Raw genomic sequence first — 21847 nt, 5'->3', positions numbered from 1 at the left:
CAATTTCTCCATTAGCCCCAGGGCAGAGGGCTGTGCTTGTTCTGCAAGCTGTTATCCCATTTCCAAGGTGCGTTTTTGGGCACATCCTGATGCTGAGCCTGGTGCAATGTTTGTTCACTGCTCTTCCAAGGCTGCTCTGCCCTCTGGCCCTGTGCAAAGCAGCATCTGCTACCTGACATCTCTGCAGGCTCAGTCATTTAGATGTGGCTGAACAGGTTGACAACCAGGATAAAAAAAATCCTTTGCAAACATATCTTTTGTGTCAAAATAAATACAGGGAGGGAAATTATGGCAAATTCCATGAATTGGAGGAAGTTCTGCATTAAGACCTGCAAGTTAATACAGCACAAGCACAATGGCAGCTTTTCTTCTTGCTCAATGTACAATTTTAGTCAAAGGGAGGAATTTTTGTGGTTATAAGGTGAACAATTTTTTTTTGCCAGCAATTTTAGAAGCTATTAATTGAATGCCTGTGGCTTAGAACTTTCTTTTCTCCCTCCATGAATTAAAATTTAGAATTCGTAGATGATTTTTATAATTATATAAGACAAGCAATTTTTTTTCCTAGAGAGGAGATAATAATTATGGAGGAACATGATATAGTAGTGAGTAATACAGAGAAAGTTCAACAGGAATGTCTTCAGAAATTTACAGCTTTTCAGAGATGCAACTTCCAGTCATGTTCTTTCTAGTGGTTTTTTTTTTTTTTCTGAAATGCTAAGATTAAAGGGTGTTTCAGTAAAATTGCTGATTCCAGGCAGAATAGAACAGTGTTATTAATTTTAGGTTTTATAGAAAATTTGCTTTAAAATACTCTTTAGATGGTCAAATATATTTGATCATTGGGCTACATTGTAGGGCACATGGACGTCAGATGAAAAATTAGACTCTTCTCACATTTGTCAATTCAAATATAAATATGATAAATATAATATTTATATTACATATAATAATATATATTATATATAATAAACATGATAAATATAATATTTATATTATATATATCATTATATGTAATATATGTAATATATTATATTATATATAATATAATAATTATATATAATTTTTATATATTAATATAATATATAAAAAGTCTGAATAAGCACACACACATATATATACATATCTTATATCTAATATACATTATATAATATACATTTTATATAAATATAAATATATAATATATAATATAAATATTTAATATGATATATGATATATAATATATAATATATAATATATAATATATAATATGATATATAATATATAATATATAATATATAATATATAATATATAATATATAATATATAATATATATAATAAACGTTGGGCTCTGTGATCTTGGAAATATTTCTAAGGGTAATGATTTTATGATTTTATTAAATAACAGTTTGGATTTTGCCCTAGCATAAACATTTAAAATTTTCTGTTTAAAAAAGTATTAAAATCTGAATTAGTCATTCTCTCAGGATAAGAAAACTGTTGATGTTAGGAAGTGAGGTTGTAATGAAGCTGTTTTGTGAAATGGTGCAGTTTAAGGCATTTAGTAGGTACAGAGACATCAACCAAGAAAGAAAGAAGTTGGAACTGAGGATGAAATAATTACTGTGATGATTACATTTGAGTCCACTCTGTGTGAATGCAGATGGCTGCACGGTGGGGAGAGGAATGATTTTCGTGACTTGAACTTGTGTTATAAGACTCTGGGGGAGACAATCTCCCACCAGCATCTCTGGGTGGCTGCCTTGGGTACCAGGTTGCCATGGTGACAGATGGAGGCTTGCCCAGTTAAGCATCCTCTAAACACGGTGGTATTTTCAGTCTGGGGCTTCAAATAATCATCTTTGCTTCTTTGTTGTTTGCATTAATTACCTGCCTGTTGGTTCTTTGAGCAGAACTGCAGATGAGGCTGCCTAAACTGTTTGATTTCTGCTGTATCTCTCTCTATATTTATATATGGCTCTCTGTGGGGAGAAAGCTGACCTGTGCTGGAACCTGCACCCATATTCTGTCTTCTGTGAAGTGGTGGCAAAAGTGGCTGAGCCTTATATTGCAATTCAGATCTGATTCTACTGAAATGCTCCTGGGGAGCAGGGGAAGCTGCCTCTGGGTGACAGAACACTGTGCATAGGAGCAATAATAGCAGCAGTCACAGTTTTGGATGGTTTTTGCATTTCAGTGCAGCTTTTTGCCTTGCTTGTGAGGAATGGGAGCAGTATCAAATATCTGCCTTTTGTTAGTGATGTGTTAGAGTGGCAGGTAAGCCAGAGGCAGTGCTGGAATGTGAAACATGTGAAGGGTTAAACTTCTCAAGAGGAGACCTTATATCATGTGTGACTGATTTTTCCAGGCTTTGCTTCACAGGTATTGTGTGTGCTCTGTTTGCAGCAATTGAGGCACTGAGAGACCACTCTGCCTCTTGCCCAGAAAAGAGGCTGTGGTTTGTGGGGTTTTCTGCTGCAAACCTCAACCTCACACCCCAATACTCACATTTTAGTGTTCATTTCCACTTTAATATGCTTTTGCTGCTGTTCCTGGGGCCTTCCCTGCCCTTGTACCACTTTGGCTCAGAGCTCTCCCTCCCAAACATCCACTTCCCTCACTGTTATTATAGTGACAGCCCAAGAGCCCATTTGGGGCCTTGGGTCCAGCTCCAGGAACAGGTGTGGAGTGATGTGACAGTACTGTGATTCCCAATGTGCGAGGTACCAAAACCAGCAACATTCCCAGCTGGCACTTGCACTGTGATGTGGTCTCTGTCACCAGCAGCCTTGAGTTTCCGTGTTCTGTGTGTGCTGAGAGACCAACTCTGGTCTTTTGCTGTGCCCTCTGACCCTCTTGGGCCTCCTCTTCTTCCATCCTTTTCCTGTTATGTGTTTGTGATGATTTCTGCAGCAAACTTGGGCCCAGAACAGAGCTGTGAAGTGGCTGAGAGGAAGGGGGGGACCAGCCCTTGAACTGATCAGGTGATGCTTGGTTTGGGAACCCTGCAGACTGCATCTCCCAAGCCCCAAGGACACATCCCTGCCCCTGCAGAGCTCAGATCTGCTGGAGGATGGGCTTGGACAGGGCAGTGAGGTGTTAATGAGCCTGATCCTTCCCTCAACACTGTTCTGGTTGTTGTTTTTGCTTCAGTAAAGAGGAAACTCCTGTCCATCTTTAACAGGTCCATGTGTGAATGTGCCAGGGGGTGGGAGAAAGGTGGCACATGCCCCAAAATGGGGAGTAAACACTGGTAGGTGCAATCAGGTGGATGAAAGGTGCAGGAGGAAAGGAGGGGGTGGTACCTGGGCTGCCAATCAGCTGCAGTTCAGTGGAATCTAGAGAGTTATCCTATTACAAACTTCTCTGTTGGTTCAGCTCCTGGGAATGAACTGCCTTTGTTCCCAGCTGCACTGCAATGTTTATTCATTAGATTTTAATAAAGAAAGTCAAATCTCATATCCTTTAATCAGTGTTGCTAACTGAATGCTATTAATTGATTACTCAATACCTGTTAGCATGAAAAGCCAGCAGAGACCTTCAGTGACAGCAGCCTTCAGTTTATGCATTCATTCTGTAAATTATTAATAACTGCTATTGATCCTCTCCCAGCTGATGAAATATTTGTCTTTTTTGAGAAGTAACTTCTTTTTTTTTTCTTTGACAGATAAGCCAGATTTATTTAGGAGATTTGTTGCTTATTTTTTCTCCAGGAGCCAATCTCTCTTTGCAAGTTTTTTGAAGGGCTTGTCCGTGTTAACATACCATGGCTGTTTCTGTGTTATGTTCTTCCTTGGTCTCTTCAAATATTTTTGAGTGTAGTCAAGGCCACTGATCCAGCCAGATGTTTTTGCAATATAATTTCCTCAGTAGGAAGTATGGAAAGACCTTTATCAGTTTCATTACTGGTTTTCTCACAAAACACTTATGTGAAAACCCAAGATAAATAAGCCCATGAAACTAGGGGAAAAAAAAAAAAAAGGCAGGAGGGTATGATGTTTTAATGGAAACATCTGCAGCTGCTTTTCAGAAAATGTCAAATTCTTCAGATAGGTCTACACTATTGTAACATTTTTCTTCTCTTTTAATTTCTTTTTTTAATGGGGGAAAAAAACAGCTTAACTGCAGCACATTGCAGTAGTTTCACTACAGGGCTAGAAACAGGACTGGGTTCTCCTACCCCCAGTCCATGAGTTGGTGACCAGAATGTTCTTCCCAGGACTGCTATATTTTTTTCATTTTCATTTCATTCACTCCTGCCATGTTAGCTTGGGCCATCTGTTTTTGCTGTCAGTTCTTTTTGCCATTTCTTCCACGGCTGCTTTCTGCTTGGAACAATCTGTTTGGATGACAACTCAAAAACTGCATGTACTAGGACACACAGAGGGAGCTGATTGCATTCTCATGGTGACAAGGCAGGGAGCCAAAAGGAGAGATAAATTATGATGTATGAGTGTGGCTTCCAGCCTGGCCTCTTGCTGAACTTTATTCAGCACATCCTGTTAGTTCAAAAGGATGATACAACCTGCTAGAATATAACTCTTACTAGAAATTCACTTGCAGCCAAAGTAAGCACCTCAGTTTATTTAAATCTCAGTTTGTGTGCTGAAGTAAAAGGCAGAGATGTTCTTAGGAAGCTGAGAGGTTGTGGGCTGGGTTCCCTCCCTGTGCCCCCTTTCCAATTCTCTTCATTCCCACACTTGCTGCAGGGCTTGACTCTGATATTTTCCACTGCAATTGTGAGGATTTATGAGATCACAACTAAAAAGAGATATTGCCCCCTCTGTTTTTACTGTTCCTTCACTTGGGTGTCTCAGCTTCAAGAGTCGCAAGATGGAAATAAAATGTATTAAAAAATGGATGAGAAAAAAGCAATTTTTTGTGGTAGGCTTACCCATACTTTTAATTCTTGTTGCCACACACAGCTGCACATTCTATCTCTTAGTCAGACCACATGTTCTTCTGGAGATGAAACCTCTGACCTGACTGTGTGGGAACTTTGCTACTGTGCTCCAAAATATTCAGAACTGGAAAGAGAGACATAGAGCAAGTGTCAAGAAAACTTCATTAATTTAGAACAATCATAATAATACTTCTTCCCTTTTTGTTGTTGTTGGGGTTATATAAAAATGAAATGCTGGGGAGGGCAGCTTTCTGTTTACAAACAGTAAAGTTTGTAAGTTCTCTGCCTGGCTGGGTGACCATTGTACTAAGTGCTGCCTGATGCATCAGAATTCCTGAGCTTGCTTAGCACATGTAACATTGGACAACAACTGTTTAATTAGATGGCTTCAGTTCCTTTTAATGATTATTGGGTTTTGAGGGTTTTAATTCCACCACCTCACCACTCTGGTATAGTGTTTGAATGAAAAAATCAGGATTTGGATGGACAGCTATGAGAGTATTTACATATCAAATTACAAGAGCTGTGCAGTGCATACACAGAAGTATTCCTTAATTCCTCTTCTTTTTATCCTTTAGGTCTCTCAGCAGCCAAGCTACTGACTGAGTCAGGCCTGAATGTGGTGCTGCTGGAAGCCAATGACAGAGTTGGTGGAAGAACTTTCACCGTAAGGGTAATTATCCCCAGAGCCATTTTTATACCACATATTCATACTTACAGAGTGTGCCATGTGAGGGAAAATTTCTAGAGAACCAGCAGTGGGAAATTTCCTGATGTTGTACCAATAAGAGAAGGGAAAGACTGGTAGGATGGTGGGGACAGAATATTTCTGCGGTCTTCAGGCTCTGGATTCATCCACCTGGGATGGAGAACACAATGAGCTAAGTTTCAAAATCATTTCCTGGGGAAAGACACTGCAGAAATCACTGTGGAAGAAACACACATGAGGCCAACCATTCTGTATTGAGTTGAACTGTGGCATGGCCATACAGAGTGGTGTAGGGCAGAGGAGTGTCAGAGCTGGTTGTGAAATAGAACAACTTCTGCTCTGTCTTGATGTGGGACACCTCCTCTCACTCTGCCCACTAGAAAATATTGCCTGTGCTGCTTCCTAGGGTAGTGTGTTTTAAACTGGTCATTGGTGAGATGCCTGAGTGAGCAAGAGCTGCACAAATGTCTCTGACTCTCCTCTCTCTGCCTGCCAGGCTCTTTCCTCTTTTTAAGGCTCTAATGTAACAATGAGTCACCAATTCTGGTTATGAACTCCAAATTATAATCAACATGCTGGTTATGAACTCAGTAATCACCACACCAGAACTCTACCAAAGCATTTGTTTTCCATGGGGAGAAGAATCTTAGCCAAAATGCCCTGGGAGTATTTAATTTAATTTGATTCTTCTGGATTGCTCTCTTAGCTTGTATGCTATTTACAAAGGGCTTATCTCTTTTGGTTTTGCTTTTTTTTTCTTCCCTTTTGTGTGTGTTGTGTGTGATAAACCAGAATAAGCAAGTTAAGTATGTGGACCTTGGAGGGGCTTACGTGGGGCCAACACAGAATCGTCTCCTGAGGCTCTCTAAGGAGCTGGGAATTGAGACATACAAAGTGAATGAAGTTGAGCACCTGATTCACCATGTCAAGGTAAGAGATGCTCTGAAGCTGCTGCTGTAAACATGAACATTGAAGTGATCTCCTTTCTCCTTGTTTTCCACTCTTGCTGCAGTGGAGAATACCTGTTTGAGTCTGCAGCATCTGAGTTTGTTGGTTAAAAAAAAATAGGTGTGTTGATAATGAAATCACCAGCAAATTTCTGTACTAGGACAAATTATGACACACACACATCTTTATTCGTGTATCCTGTGGGTGCATCCTGTTAGCTCATGCTGTGGTTCAGGTTATATGAAGGTTCTCAAAAAACTTCCTTGTTTTAACTCTGTGTTTCATTATGTGCTTAGGAAAAGCCATTGGGCAATGACTGGCAAAATATTTGTAGGTGATGTTTGATCAAAGGTTAAAGACATTCACAGTTTTTAAACTGTGACTCTTCTGTGCAGGCCAGCTCTGATATGCAACTGCCCAAGGTGTCTGAAAATCCCTTTCAGAAGTCCTGGAGGTATTTCCAAGCAAGCTGAAAGTCCCTCAGGATGGGCTTCCTAAACCAGTGACATTTATTATGCTGATGAAAGGAATGTGAAAGGCTGTGTCTGGTTGTGCTGATGGGGAGACTTAACATGCAGGGTAGCAAAATAGTAACTGCAAAAGGCTCTGGGAATCAGACAGCCTTGTGGAGGCAGATCTGAGCCTCCACAGGGTCTGAAATAGAACAGCTATGGCAAAGCTGTTAAAAAGCCCACGTATTCTCAGTAGTCATTCTCCAAAAGAGCATCCTTTCTCCTTTCCTGATATAGACCAGTGCTGCACTTGCACAGAAGAGACACTTTCCATGTTAAACCCAAGGAAGTTAACTCTGGGTTTCATTGTATGCTTAGGAAAAGCCATTGGACAATGACTGGCAAAATATTTGTAGTTGATGTTTGATCAAAGGTTAAAGACATTGACAGTTTTTAAAACAGCAACAGAGGAAAGATGTCCTGTCATGTTTTCCATTATTTTTTCCACTCAATTGTTATAAAAAAAGAAAACTGTTCTCAAAGTGATTTGCTATGGTGACTGTCTGTAATTACCATTTCTGTGGTAGAACTAATGGATACTTCCACACTGCTCTGTTTTGTGTGCCTCTGGCATTGCTTTCAAAGCCTGATTTTCTGTTTGTTCACAGTTTTTAGCTTTCAAATCTCCCTAACAGTGACAGGAGGTCATGCCACGAGGGGAAACACTTGACACGGCCAGTCAGGATGCTCAGCTCTTCAGGGCAACCTGCTGTCCTGAAAAGCATGGTGGCATTCCAAAATAGTGCCAGAAATCACTGTTTATTGGGGTTGTTCCCAGTCAAGTGTTGAGAGCCTCCAAGGAGAGAGATCCCAGCTGCTGGCTGGGCACTCCCAAGCCATGCTAAGATCCTAAAGGTTGTATGGAAACAGTTTGTAGGCTCAATTGCCTGTAGGAGTTCCTGAAGAGAGGAGGGAGAGAACTCTGTGCCAGCACTCCCTGCTAGCCAAGCAAGAGGTAAAGAGAAGAGATAATTCCACAGTCAGCAGCACATCCTTTGCATTTTGTGATTTCATTCATTTAAAATCCTTTATTTCCATTTTTCTCCTGTGTTTATCCAATTGTGGGGAATCATTAGCGTAGTTGAAGAATTACTCACAGTTAAATAATTGGCATGTGAGCACTATATAATAAACATATGCACTGTCTTGTGGCCAAATCTTCAGCATTTCATGTATCTTCAACACATTCCTTGCAGGTTTCTGAACCATGGGGCTTGTCCAGGGTTTCTCTGAAAATGAACAATGCTCGTGGGCTCCTTGAAATCTGGGCAGTGCTCCCAGGCTGTATATTCAAAGCACACAGAGGGCTGTGTCCCCTGTGTGAATTTGAATTCACGTGCTGACCCAAGCTTTGTGACTGTGGTCAAATGTAATTAAATTCTGGACCACAAAATTATCCGAGCCCAGAGAGGCGATGAAACCTAAAGGTTTTAATTCTTCTTTTGCTGCACAAAAATCAAGCATCACAGTGCATCTTGTAAAATCAGCCACTGTTTTTACTTATACCCAAAGGCAAAATAAAGCCTTTCATGGTTAATTAAATTCATTTTAGAGGCTTTTTAATACAAGTAATATATGCAGCTTCTTTGTATTACAAAATGAAAAGAATGCATTTTGTTGATCTCTGGGTGGGTCTCTGCTAATTAGGCTTTACCAGCTTGATTGAATTGCATGGTTCTTTTCTCCTTTAATCTTTTTTAATGCCAGGTTCTATTGTGAGATTATTTTTCGTCTTGCTTATATGACGTGTGATATTTTCACAGAAACTCAAAATGATGTTTCTTGCCCTAATTTTTTTTTCTTTTCCCTCCACTTGTTAAGCAGCCTTTTCCATGGTCTTTGAAAAGAGATTAGTATGTTCTTTTCATTTTTTAAATACTGGTTCATCAGCCTTAGTGAGAAAATTAGTATAGCTCTGTAAGTAGTATTTGGTAGGCAAATTGCTGCCTGAACACCATTGATTTTTCAATAGCCTAACTGAAATTAGGTTCATAAATCCAGATTTAAGAAGCAAAAGCAGAACTGTCTGAGAAGTCATCATCTCCTAACAGCTCTCCCAGTGGACTGGTAGGCAGATGTAAAATCTGTAAAAATGCCCCTTAAAATGGGAATAAATTCTTAGCTGCCCAGGAGAGGATTCAGGGTCATACCTTAGATATGCACATTTGCAACTTTTGACTATTGGTGTTTATTTTCCTCACCAAAATGACAGCTTTTGTCTTTTAAAAAAAAGCTAAGAGCATATAGTCCCAGTAATTTTTACCATGTAACAGTCTCTGGAAAGAATGAAAAATGAAAATGTGCCAATTATTGTAGGGGTTTAATTAACAAATTTTCCTTGTTAATTCAAGCTGTACTTCACTTCTGTGGAGCCTCATTAGCCATGCCAAGTTTCTGCATTTTAAAACACAAATTTACCATATTTTCAGTTGTAACACAGGTTCATTCTCCAAGGTAACTGTTGAACTGGTTTACTCTGCAATCCTAAATCTTTGTGAGGAAACATTTCTTTGTATCAATGGCTTGCCCAGTGAATGCTTTTACATGGTTCCTTTATGTGCTGTGGGGATGATCCACTCTTTGTCCAGCTGTGGTGCCAACTGAACATCCTCTGACCCTATTTTCTACCAGATCTTTTTATGGGATAATGCCATTGATGTTTCTTACAAAATCCATATTATTAAAAATTGGGGAAACATTTGTTCCTTCTAATCTCTGTGTTGTCTCAGGGCAGGCTGTGGATAGAGCTAACAGCTGGCTGAGGTAGCTGGCTATTTTCACAACCTGTTGCACCTGAAATATTCCTCTTGTGGTTATAATTGAGTTGTTTCTTTAGTTGTTTTTTCATCAAAAAGGCCCCAGCACCCATCCTGGTGGTATTTCAGGTTAAGATGCCGGGGGAACATGATGCGTCCCCTCCCCTGGCACTGGAAAAGTTCTTGACAGCAACTTGCCACCCCACCATTCCCTCAGTTAAGTTCCCTGGAGTTTCCTCATGCTCATCCCTGTGCCAGCAGCACTGGCTGGAGGTGTCTGAGTGCATGTCATGCCCCCTTGAAGTTTGGCACCATTTTCGTACAAAGATTAATAATTGACAGCTCTGGGGAGAGTGGTGATGGGAGCCCTGCCTGCAGCGCCTCATGAGGGTGAATATTTAATCCTCTGCACACAGTACTTTTAATCAGGACCCCAAATCTGCCCTGATTTTGGCCAGGTTGCCTCCTGATCTACAGTAGGCTTGCAGAACCAAATTTTACAGCCCTCTCGGGTGTCATTCATTTTCATCACTATTGTGCTTATTAAAATGCAGTTTGCAGTGGTCTTGTTCATGAATTAGAAATATGATTGTCGTGTTGTATTGGGATTTAATTAGCAGCTGGGTAAGTGACTGCTGTGTCTAAAGCTGCAGAATTTAGTGGTGTTTCTTCTGTGATTTCTGTGATACATGCACTGAAGCTAAGCAATATGATTTATTTAAGCTTTTCACCTGCCTTGTCTGCAAGTCTAAGGGCAGTATCTTCTGGCATAGTCTGTACTACAAAACATACCTGCTTAAATGCATTTTTGAATGACCTGATAGAAGTGCTTTCATGTTCTTTGTATATGTCAATTAGAGTGCAGTCAGAGAATGGAAAGACTGTGAGACTCAAGGGCTATCAGTTTAAATGAGGTGAAATAGCCTCTCATCTTTTGTGTTCTCTCCTTTTTGGTGACAATTTGTGAACAAGAATTTGGGGAACTGGGAAGAAGACATCTCAGTGTTGAAGAAGCTGGGCATCTGCTCTCTTGAAAAGGAAGCCAAGTAAATTCAAAGGCACTTAAATTGCTGCAGGGCCTTGATAGTATCAGGTGGCTTTACTGGAACACAGATCTATGTTATTTTAACCCTTTTCCAGAGATGAGGATGGAGACATTCCTGCCACAAGATGCTGTGTCATTATCACACCCACTTGTAGCTTCAAAAGTGAGTCTGAGGTTGATCAAGCTCAATTTGGTGAAAGCATCTTCCAGAGCCCCAGAAGGGATATCCTACAGTCAGAGAATGAAGAGCAGCTTTTGGCAGGAATATAGGAAAAACTGGACATGTTTGGTGTCACTGGACCTGCTCTGTAAATAGAAGGGCTGTCACAGACATCTTTTATGAAAAATCCTTTCCTTAGGATTTTTCCTCCTGAGAAGCTGGGAAGCCTCAGGAACAAAATGTAAACATTGATTATCTGCTGCTGTGGAATGCAACAGGTGCATCTGTGATTGGCCTCATGTGGTTGTTTCTAATTAATGGCCAATCACAGTCAGCTGGCTTGGAGTCACAAGCCTTCGTTATTATTCCTTCTTTTTCTATTCTTAGCTAGCCTTCTGATGAAATCCTTTCTTCTATTCTTTTAGTATAGTTTTAATGTAATATATATAATACAATAATAAATCAGCCTTCTGGAACATGGAGTCAGATTCTCGTCTCTTCCCTCATCCTCAGACCCCTGCAAAGATGGTCATAACGGGCACCTTCCCTTTTCTCCATGCCAGCCAGCTAGCAGTATTTGCAAAAAGAAATTTCCTCATTAGGACTTTTTAAATTAAAATGTAGATATTTGGATTAAAGCAGCCTAAAAGAAGCAATTATGGACAGTAAACCTGCAAAGTGATTTCTGTCAAGGGGGGCTGTAAAGCACGGTCTTGCAAAGGGTGATTATTGATCAGGAAGATTGAGGATGGAAGCTGTGACCTAATGGTAGCATGAGGATGAAAGCAGTAAGAAAAATGAACTGAGAATAAAGTATGCATTTCTTAATTAAATTTGAGGAGAAAAAAATCTTCCTGAGTCTCTGCTTTCCCAGACTCCACAGTCTGTTGGTGAGGACACAAGGAAAAGGACTTGTGCTCCCACCTAGATTATTTAATTGAAGCTGCTGGGAGAAAAGCTTCATTGCATCCGACTGTAGAGCTGATTTTTGTTTCCCTTGAGAAGCTGATTAATGTCTACAGGAAAACAGAATTAGAGAAATGTTTAATACTGGAGCAACTGGCTGAGCATACTGGGTTTCACATGTCTGTAAAATTTTATGCAAGCTTTCATATTTTTAGTGACCCTAAAGTCACATTTTACATAAACCCAGTGTTCTAGTTGTGGGACAGTGTGTCTACTCAGTTATGCTGTGGGCAGATGCTCTTTTGAAGGCTTTCTTTCAAATGAAGCTCCACTTTTCCTTTGTTTTTATTTATTTATGCCCCACTTATCTGCTTTTTAGAAGGGAAGGAAAATTTTTCTTAAGACCAATTCTAGAAATACTGAATAGTTTTCCAATTATTTTATCCATTTTGTTGACTGGTTTAATTCAGGTGTTGAAAGCCACGTACAAGCCCAGTATCAAAGAGTATCTAGAGACAAAGTCCCTATAAATATGTGCTTCAGATCCTCAAGATCCTCAATTTAATTTCTATATCACTTCAGTGGTGTTTCTCTAATTCTACTTTCTTTCAAGTATGACAAGTATTTAACAGATTGCGTGACCAGTGCAGCAGAGTAAAGATGGACTTTATTTCCATAATACAACAGAAACAACTTGTTCCCAATTAGCTCCTTTCCTTTTCAGAATGCATATTTCAAGCCACTGTGTCTGGCTCTGCAACACTTAAAATGGAATTAGTTTTCTTAATGAAATTCCCAAGACGTGTTGGCATCCACAGCTGATGAACTCAAATTAAATATTGAAAGATATTTGGATGAAATTTTGGCATGTTTTAATGTTCTAGCTTTGCACCATCAGTTATAAGGATTTTTCTGCTGCAATTAAATTTTCTAACCTATAGATTTTGTTATCTTTAGAATATCTGTCAGTATAGTAACCAGCTGAGCATTTGAGATCCTGAACAGTTTCAAAATAAAGGGAGCTTAATTGAAGGTCAGCTCTGCTTCTAAGTAGGTTGTAAAATCCCTCTCATTTTGGTCCAGCTACTTGCCATTTTTTAATTGAGAATTATGATTATACAAGAGGCTTAGTCTCAAAAATGTCTTGTTAGGCGTTATGAATTAAAAACAAAAAAACCCAACCAACCAACAAACCCCCTAAAACCAAAAAACACGTACACACCCAAAAAACAACAAACACATGCACACACCCCAAAAAGCCCCCCTCAAAAAAAACAGACCAAAATTATACTTTTCCATAAGGCAGCAGAGGAGAAGCAGCATCTGAGACAGGTACAGAGTTACAGCCTGAAGTGGTGCTTTTCTGTTTCTGATTTTCCTTGTCACAGCTTGGGGTTTTACGTTTCCTGAGCTTTGTATGAATGACATTACTGGGATTTTAATCTGAGAAAATGGCATGTGTGTGCTGCACCAGAGCTGTGAATCAGCAGAGGGCACTACGTGCCAATAAACCTGTCTGGCTGTGAATTAGCATGCAGAGTGACAGTCTTGCTGAAGTGAGCCTCAGTTAGTCCAAGGTTTAGATGGTTTAGCTCAGGGAATATTTGTGCTCAGTGAGAGCTGACTTTATTTATAAGGTGTTTATACTGTGCTATGAAAAATGCATGGATCGTTGTCACTAGGGGCTTCATTTCACAGTGCTGCGTCTCACTCTGGCACCGCCTGGGTGCATAATGTTTAGGGGAGCCTGCAGTTGTCTTGGGTCTGCAAAAGCAGATTTTCTCCTGAGAATCCCACTCTGCATTAAGACACTGATATTTCCTGGCAGTCCTTTCCCATTTGCTCACTGTCACCTTCACAGGAGAAGGCACGTGAGATATGGTCCCTGTGCCTCCCTAAGTGCTGGGGCTGATATTCAAGGGGCTGCTGATATTCAGTTGTCATGTTGTGGGGTTTTTCCCTCTGTAATAACCCATTCCTTAAGCCAGCTATTTGAGCTGAAACAGACCTGGTGTACAAAGAAATCTTATTTCTGTATAAAGAAATCTTCTTTCTGCACGACTTACACGGGGTCCATCATAACTCAGGCAAATCTTGGTTGACGTGAAACAGATGGCTGAGGAAAATCTACTGAGAATTGTAAAGTTTGTGACAAACACTGGGTTTCTCATTTCCCTGCTGGTTTATTCCTGGGACAGCTGGGTTGCAAGAGTTTCCTCCCTTTAGTTTCATCTTCTTCAGTGAGCTTTAGCCCCCACTGCAGCAAGAGCCTTTGTGAGCAGCAAGTGATCCATGCAATGGCAGTGCTGATGCTGCTGTTGTGGGTTTTTTTGGAGCATTGCAAGTGGCATCACGAAACCATTTCTAAAATTTTATATGCAAATTTAAAAAGGGCAAGAAATACTTCTGAGCCTCATAGAACTGGTGTTGAAATACCGTGTCAAATGATTGGAAATGGTGGTTATTGTTGCGGTTTTATACAGCTCTGATTTGGGTATAAAAATATTTGAAAAGGAAATGTTTTGTGCATCTTGGGGCATGCAAGTGTCTTGTTATTCTTTAGAGATTACACACCACCAGGAGGCACAGAGAATGCTTTTCCCAGCAAATAAGCAAATTTTGCCTAAATATCAAAAAGGTTTTTGTGTTTGCAAAAATGCAAATTCAGCATGAGTGAAGCTGAAATGTTTTGGTTTGTTGGTAACTACTCAGAGCCATCTGTAGTCTTTCTTTGCTGCTGCTAATTTTGCTTCTGTGTAGAGCTTGGTCTGGCAGTCTCTTCTCAAACAAAATTCTGATTGACAGCTCCTGGAGTTCTGTTTGTGCAAGAAATAAGGATCAGACCTTAGGAGATGACTTAGGAGCTCTTGAAAATAACTTTCACAAGAAACTCGCTAACTTTGATGGCTGTTTTTATTTTTTTTCAGGTAGGAGTTTGTGTTCTTTGTGAGACTTCCACCCCAGATTCCTACACATGAGACATAGCCAAGGTTTTGCTTTTGGCAGTTCAAATGCAGTGAAATAGAAGAACAGTAAAACAGAAATATGGTTTGTGTGTCTCTCAGCCTGAGCTCATCAGGAAGCACTGCAGGGAATTCATAAGACTTGAGTTCACTCAGAGGGGATAACTGGGTTAGGGTTGCCTCTGGCAGATCAGGAAGCTCAGAACAAAATCAATAATTAGAATAACCCGTTCTGATGCTGTCCTGGTTTTCTTGAGCACAGCAGTATGCTTGTTTCATAACCTATATTTGGGAAATAGCAGGTACTTGAAACCAAACTGATAAGCTCTGGCTTTGGAATACTTGCAGGATGCTGACACTGGTGAAGGCTCCAGAGTGCAGAAGTCACAGTAAAACTGATTTTTTGAGGTCGTAGGGTCAGTTATGGAATTTTAATGTGCCCCAAATATCTAAAAGATCATTTCCAACTTGGTTCAGATGTTATCACGTGGGACAGGAAGGCACTTGGTCTGAGAGGTTTTGCTCTTCTCTCACAGCCCTTTGGCAGCCAAGTTTGAATTGATGTGTGCCCCAGTGAAAGTTGATTCCATGTGAAGAGATTCCATAGTAATACCCAGATGTTCATGCTAGAACCAAATGCCTCTGATGAAGCAAACTTTTTCTGTTCATCTCCATCTACAGGGACATATTTTCCTGATTCCAGATTTTATTTTCCTGATTCCAATATTTTCACACAGTTGAGTACAAAAAATGTGGAAATGCACATTTTTTTCATGCTGAATGAAAAACAAAAATAAAGACAACCCTCTGTTTTCTGGGTGAACATGTGCCATAATGTCCATCCTTAAATTGGAAGTGCTGGGTTTCCAACCTTGGTGCATCTAACACATGAAGTGAGCTGGAGATCTTCTCTGACTGTAACAAAAATTCTGATTAAAAACTTCAAAAAGTTTTATTTTGGCATTGTAAAAACAATAATTTATCCTCCAGAGCACTGCAGAATTAAATAGTTTCCTTGTAGCTACTTCTTGTCCATTTACCAAAGAATTAAATCCTTCCCTCTACATTTTGCTTTCTTCCTGACTTTCATTGCCTTGGTGTTTTTGACAAGGATTCCATTAGAGTCTTTTGTCCATGAAGACTAGGTGAAAAAGAGTTTCTTCTTCACTTTCTCTGACCTATTTGGGAGTTTTGTAAACTAATTTTTTCTTTTTCATTGGTTTGATTTTTTTTATTATTGGTTGAGTATCCTTTTTTTTTTAATTGAAAGTCCTCAAAGTTATTAGCCAGCATTTTTCAAAATTACATCTCATTTTGTTATTTCTAGACCAAGTTTCGAGTGTTTCAGGATCCCTTTGTGCCCTTTTACTGTATCTTCTGGTGCTTGCAGACACCTGCAGATTTGAATAATGTGCTCTCTGTCCCATTTTTCACAGTATTAATAAAGAGCCTAAATCAAATCAGGCCTGACAATTCTTTAAATAAGTGGTCTTTGGATACTTCTCTTCAAAAAGACACTGTTGTAGTTGTTGTTACCTGGTTATAAATATTAAATCTTGCTGCAGTATGATTTTGTTAAGCCAGTGTAAATACTTTTTTAATGATGGATTGGTGTGGCAGTGCATCAAATATCTATTAAAAGTTAGTACTTCTACTGTTTGATATTCATGCTCATGCAGTCCACACTTAAATACATAATATAAATTTTGAAACATCAGCTGTGGCATTCAATATGGCCTTTATTATTTATCTGTCTATGGACTCCATAATGCATTGTGAAAAAACAAGTACCCAGATAATGCTAATGAGCCTTTCTTTGTGAATTTTTAAATTAGGCTGCTATTAGGCTGCCATCCATTTGGTCAGACAGGGAAATCCCATGTAAATAAAACAGCTCTACAAATTACCTATTGTCTTCCACTCTTAATTAAGCTAGGCTTTCTGAACAAGTAGTAATGGAGATTTAGATACAAAAAAAATCTGACTATTAAATATGTAATGGTGTAATTAGGACATTGGGATTGGTCACACTGTCCCACTCTGTCATTTACAGCTAGGGGTCTTGGGCTAGAAGAATAAGTCTTCTCAGTAAATGCTACATTTTCTGCAGTGCTGGTAATTTTTAGGTTAGCTGAGATTTTTTTTTTTTCCCCAGGAAGATCTCTGAGCTATGATTTAGTGTATAATAACACCACATCTACTTTTGTCTGATTTTGAAAAACAAAAAACCAAACTGCTAAATGAAATTAACAGTTAAGTGTTTTCATGAACAATTAGAAGGGGAAAACAAGTAAAATAAATAAGTAAAATAAATAAGTAAAATAAATAAATATATATATGTGTGTATATGTAACTCCTTCTCAGTAGTGAATAGCCAATTTTTCAACTCAGTCAAACCATGTCGTTTTGTCTCATTTTTTGGACTGATATTAGTGACTCTAATGCAGTTTGGTTGCCCAGAGGTGCTGAATGTGAAGTTTTGAAGGTAAATTATCAGTTCTGCACTGGCTTGCTAAGTCTGACTTGCTGATTCAGCTGTGTATCACACCAAATTGCACGTGCAGAAGAACAGGAATGACAGAATAACCCCCCAGAGCTGGTTTCCAGGATCTTGTTCAGGTAACCTTTGAGTGTCTCTGAGGATGGAAGACACCACAGCTTCTCTGGGCAATCAGTGCCAGTGCTCAGGCTCCTTCATGGTGAACAAACATTTCCTGATGTTCAGAAGGAGCCTCCTGTGTTTTTGTCCTGTGTCCTGCACACACAGACAGTGGCCCATCAGAAGCTGCCACATAGATTGATTAAATTTGTGCTTTTTGTGAACACTTAACCTTTTGGTGCTTCTTCCCACGCGTGGAGCCCATGATTATGGTTGTCTTTTGGCGTTTTAAATGATGTTTTTGTTTGTTTTTCATCCTTTAGGGTAAATCCTACACCTTTAAAGGCCCATTCCCTCCTATGTGGAATCCCTTGGCCTACCTGGACTACAACAACCTATGGAGGACCATGGATGAGATGGGAAAGGAGGTATGGCATGAGCATCGCAGCTGAATCAGCTCAGCTTGCCTCCCTGAGGGGCAGAGGGAAGGGATTGGGGTGCAGACAGGCAGAGCTGCTCTGCCTTGGGCAAACCCAGGGCTGCCAAGAGCAGCCACACATTTTGATGGCCAGAGCACATCTGAGAGTGGCCTCCTGGCAAACCCTTCTGAATCCTGTGCTGCTGAGCCTGTCTGCACACGTCCCTTCATTTTTCTGGCTATGGGAATGTCAGAGTTTATGCCTGTGATTGATTTTTACCACTTTTCCTGATGATTTGGTAAGTGATATTTTAAGAAGCTCGCAGAACTCAAACATTTGCCCTTTTCTACCATGAAATTCAACCTGTGTAGAATTCATTCTTGTCTTGTTCTAGTTTTTTACCGGTTTTCCATTGACTGAGCTACAAAATTTGAGAAGACGTTGCTCTTACTTGTCTGGATAAATGTGAGAGATATGAAATGACTTGGAGACATTTCTTAATTCAAAATCTGTTCTCTATTTTTCAATCTAAAAAAAACCCCAAAAATGTTAAAACAAGAGAACAAAAAACCCCCTCCCCCAAAAACCTTCTCTGTTCAGTGTTACCTGCCAGAAATTTGCAGGCTGAATTAACATTTTAAGACAAGATTATTTGTATTTCTTTGGCACTCATTCACTTGCTGATAAATGCTTTTCTTTATGTCTCCCTCCTTAGATTCCCAATGAAGCTCCATGGAAGGCTCCACGTGCAGAAGAATGGGACAAAATGACTATGCAAGATTTCATAGATAAAGTATGCTGGACAAAGTAAGAAACTTTTTAATGTGAAATATAGCAGCTTATAGTAATATACTTTAGAGCTAAATAACCATTACTGCTTTAAAAACAGATATAGCTATCGCTAAAATGCAGCACTTTTAAAGAAAAGAGTGAGAAAGTTCTGTAATAATGGACCATGACACCTGTCAGCACAATCAGTAGATTCTCTTGCATTTCCCTAACTTTTAAGACAAAAATAAAAATAAAATATATTTGAGAAGGATTTTTTCTGAAGAGATGGATAGTACCCTAATCTGTTATGTGCACTTTCCTGCTCTTTACTGTGTGTTCAGCCTTTCAGAGAAAAGTGTTATGGTTACAGCAGGTTTTTGAATCAAACTCTTGATGGAACAACACACATTTATTCTGTGCTGGACCAGCTGATTTTACCAAAGTGCTGTAAAGATAACATTTGTCTTTCAGTGGCACTAAATCACTTTAGAACTCATCATTCTATTGTTCAGCTGTTGCACTATAGGGAAACTGAAAATACTTCCTGTTTTTATGTATACATCAAAGCAATTTTTCTTTACTTGCCATTCAACAGCAGTTTGATTGTTTTTCTTCTCACTAAAGGTAAAGAAAAAAACCCCATTAATCCTGGTTGCTGAAGAGCAGATTGATTTCTACAGCAACCTCCTCAGAGTTGCTGAGTATCCAACAGGTGGCTGCCATGAGCTGGAGCTTGGTGAAGAAACCTGTCAGTGCCCACTGGGGCTGGTGCTGTCGCTGACATTTTTATGGGACATTTTTCTGGCTTCAGGCAGCCTCTAGAGAGAAACATGGCCTTTGCTGTTCATGTTGGGCGTGTTGGAGTGAGTCCAGATGAGGCCACAAAGATGATCTGAGGGCTGGAGCACCTCTGCTGTGTAGATGGGCTGAGAGGATTGCTCAGCCTGGAGAAGAAAAGGCTCCAGAGAGACTATAGGGCACCTTCCAGTGCCTAGAGGGGCTACAGGAGAGCTAGAGAGGGACTGTGAACAAGGACATTACTAATACGACAAGGGATTCTGGCTTTACACTGAAAGAGGGCAGGGTTAAATTTGATACTTGGAATTATTTTTTTACCACAAATTATTTTTTTACCATGATAAAGCATGGCACATGTTGCCCTGACAAGCTGTGGGTGCCCCATCCATGGAAATGCCCAAGGGCAGGCTGGAAGCCACCTGCTCTATGGAAGGTGTCTCTGCCCATGACAGGGAGGTTGGAGCTGGAAGTGATAAAGGACACTTTAAGTTCTTTCACCAGTCCATAGTTCTGTGATTGTTAATGGAAAACAGGCTGTTGTCCAAAAACTTGCAATCTTCTGGTTCATGGTTTTGCTTTCACAAGAGTGACAATTGCACAGAGGCATATAGAAACCCTTTCTCATTTGTGCCATGGTCCATATTGAGTAAAACCAAATGGAAATGTGTGCTGACAGCTGTGCTGGCCCTCTGAGCCTTGGACAGGGTGAGGAGCTGTGCAAGTGAGCAAAACATCACTCACTGGTGCTCACTCAACATCCTCACATAGCTCATGTGACTGCAGTCATGCTTTTCCCAGCTCTGATGGAATAAGAGTTGACATTTTACCTGAATATTGGCATAGGCTGAAGATGCTTTTCAGATTTTATATGTGCATCTTGGCTTGATTTGCTCTGTTTGCTCAAGATTGAGGTAGCAGGCAGCAGAAATGTCCCACCCTGGAAGGTAATGATCCAGAAGGGCAATCTTTTACTCTTTCTTCTTGTCTAACAGACTGTACAGGTTTGCTTTTGGCTAGAGCTGCCTGCTGGAAATATCTTAAGTGCTCTTGGTTGAAATCATACTGTCATTTCTAGATAAAACATCAGGAACTGAAAAGCAGTGGGAGAAGGTGGCAGAATCTGGTAGAGGGTAACCACCATGTAATAGCATCTGCTTATAAAATATTAATAAATACATGCACACTAGGCAAAATATCTCACAGGTTTGATAGTATTTTACAGTATGTGTTATACAAATGAAAAACTTATACAATTTCTGTATTATTTTTGGCTGTTAAGAATGAATTCGCAATGCACCCATATTTCAGAAAATGGTCCAGCTTTGTACTTGAGTGGGACTTTGCATTTTTAGAAAGGGAAGAAGATTCCTTTTTCTGTATAGATATAGAGCTCTTTAAAACAGTATGTTAGTTACCTTTTTTTTTTTTTTAAGTTTGAAGCCTAAAAAAAAAATGAAAGAAGCAACCAGAATTGGATTCTGTACTGTACTGGTTTTGATGCCTTGCATATGAAGTATCTATAGAATCTCCATCCCTGTCACTTACAATGCAGTTAAAGTGAGCATCTCCTGGTCCTGTCCATGTCTCTTTCAACTTCTCCTCAGAGTGAAGGCAGAGGGTAGCATTTATTTATAGCAGGAAGAGTATTTTCCTGAGTCTTAATTAATCCTCTGTCTTAGTGCACCCCAAATTCTTGTACAGGCTCATACAGTAATTTACAGTAGAGCTGCTATGAAAGAACAGTTACTGGACATAAAGCAGTGATTCCTTTTCAGACACAGGTCAATTTTCTGTTTCTGTGTTCATTGCCACTGGATACCAGGACACTTTAAAATACTGAATTGAGCTACCAAAAGTATCCTTTCCTTTTTCTTGACAGACTCTGGCATGAATGCTGTCACTTCTGCTATGGCTTCCTACTTCCATTTCTTTCCTTGTGTTCCAGCCACAAAACTCTCCCTGAGCAGAGGATTGGGCAGTGAATGGATGCTGACTAATCCACAGATGTTAGACAATTAGCTTAGAAAATACCTCTAACTTTTTTTATGGTGGGTTTTGAATAATCTCTGTGCTGTGTTCTTGAGGGGACAGGCATCCAGCAGGGGCAGAGAGAGATGCAAATCTGGTTTGTAACCCAGGAACTGGGGACAGGGTGGTTTTGGAGTCCAGTGAAGACAGGAGGGGCTTGCTGTGCTTAATCCTGAGGCTAGGATGACAGGCTGACTTTGCACTAGTAGCACAAAGTGATATAATCTTGGGCTTTGTCTCTCAATTTCCTAATTTTTCTAGAATATAGGAGTGTTTCATTAATTTCTTTTTGCAGGATTACTTGAAAAATGTTGCATGAAAGGAATTGATAACTCCTTACTTCAGCTGAA

At 39.8% G+C, this 21847-nt stretch overlaps 1 protein-coding gene across 1 annotated transcript in view; it reads left to right on the top strand.

Annotated features, from left to right (window-relative positions):
- Positions 1-21847, top strand: part of LOC131554932 (amine oxidase [flavin-containing] B-like) — a 57273-nt gene that overhangs the window by 16034 nt on the left and 19392 nt on the right. Inside the window, exons 2-5 of the mRNA XM_058800551.1 lie at positions 5462-5556; positions 6385-6522; positions 17805-17909; positions 18616-18707. Coding sequence (XP_058656534.1) covers positions 5462-5556; positions 6385-6522; positions 17805-17909; positions 18616-18707 — 430 coding nt within the window. The remainder of the gene's footprint in view (positions 1-5461; positions 5557-6384; positions 6523-17804; positions 17910-18615; positions 18708-21847) is intronic.

Source organism: Ammospiza caudacuta, chromosome 2 (assembly GCF_027887145.1).
Source record: "Ammospiza caudacuta isolate bAmmCau1 chromosome 2, bAmmCau1.pri, whole genome shotgun sequence".
Classification (NCBI taxonomy): domain Eukaryota; kingdom Metazoa; phylum Chordata; class Aves; order Passeriformes; family Passerellidae; genus Ammospiza; species Ammospiza caudacuta.
The sequence above is the reverse complement of the archived record's forward strand: the minus strand, read 5'-3'. Positions and strand labels throughout refer to the sequence as shown.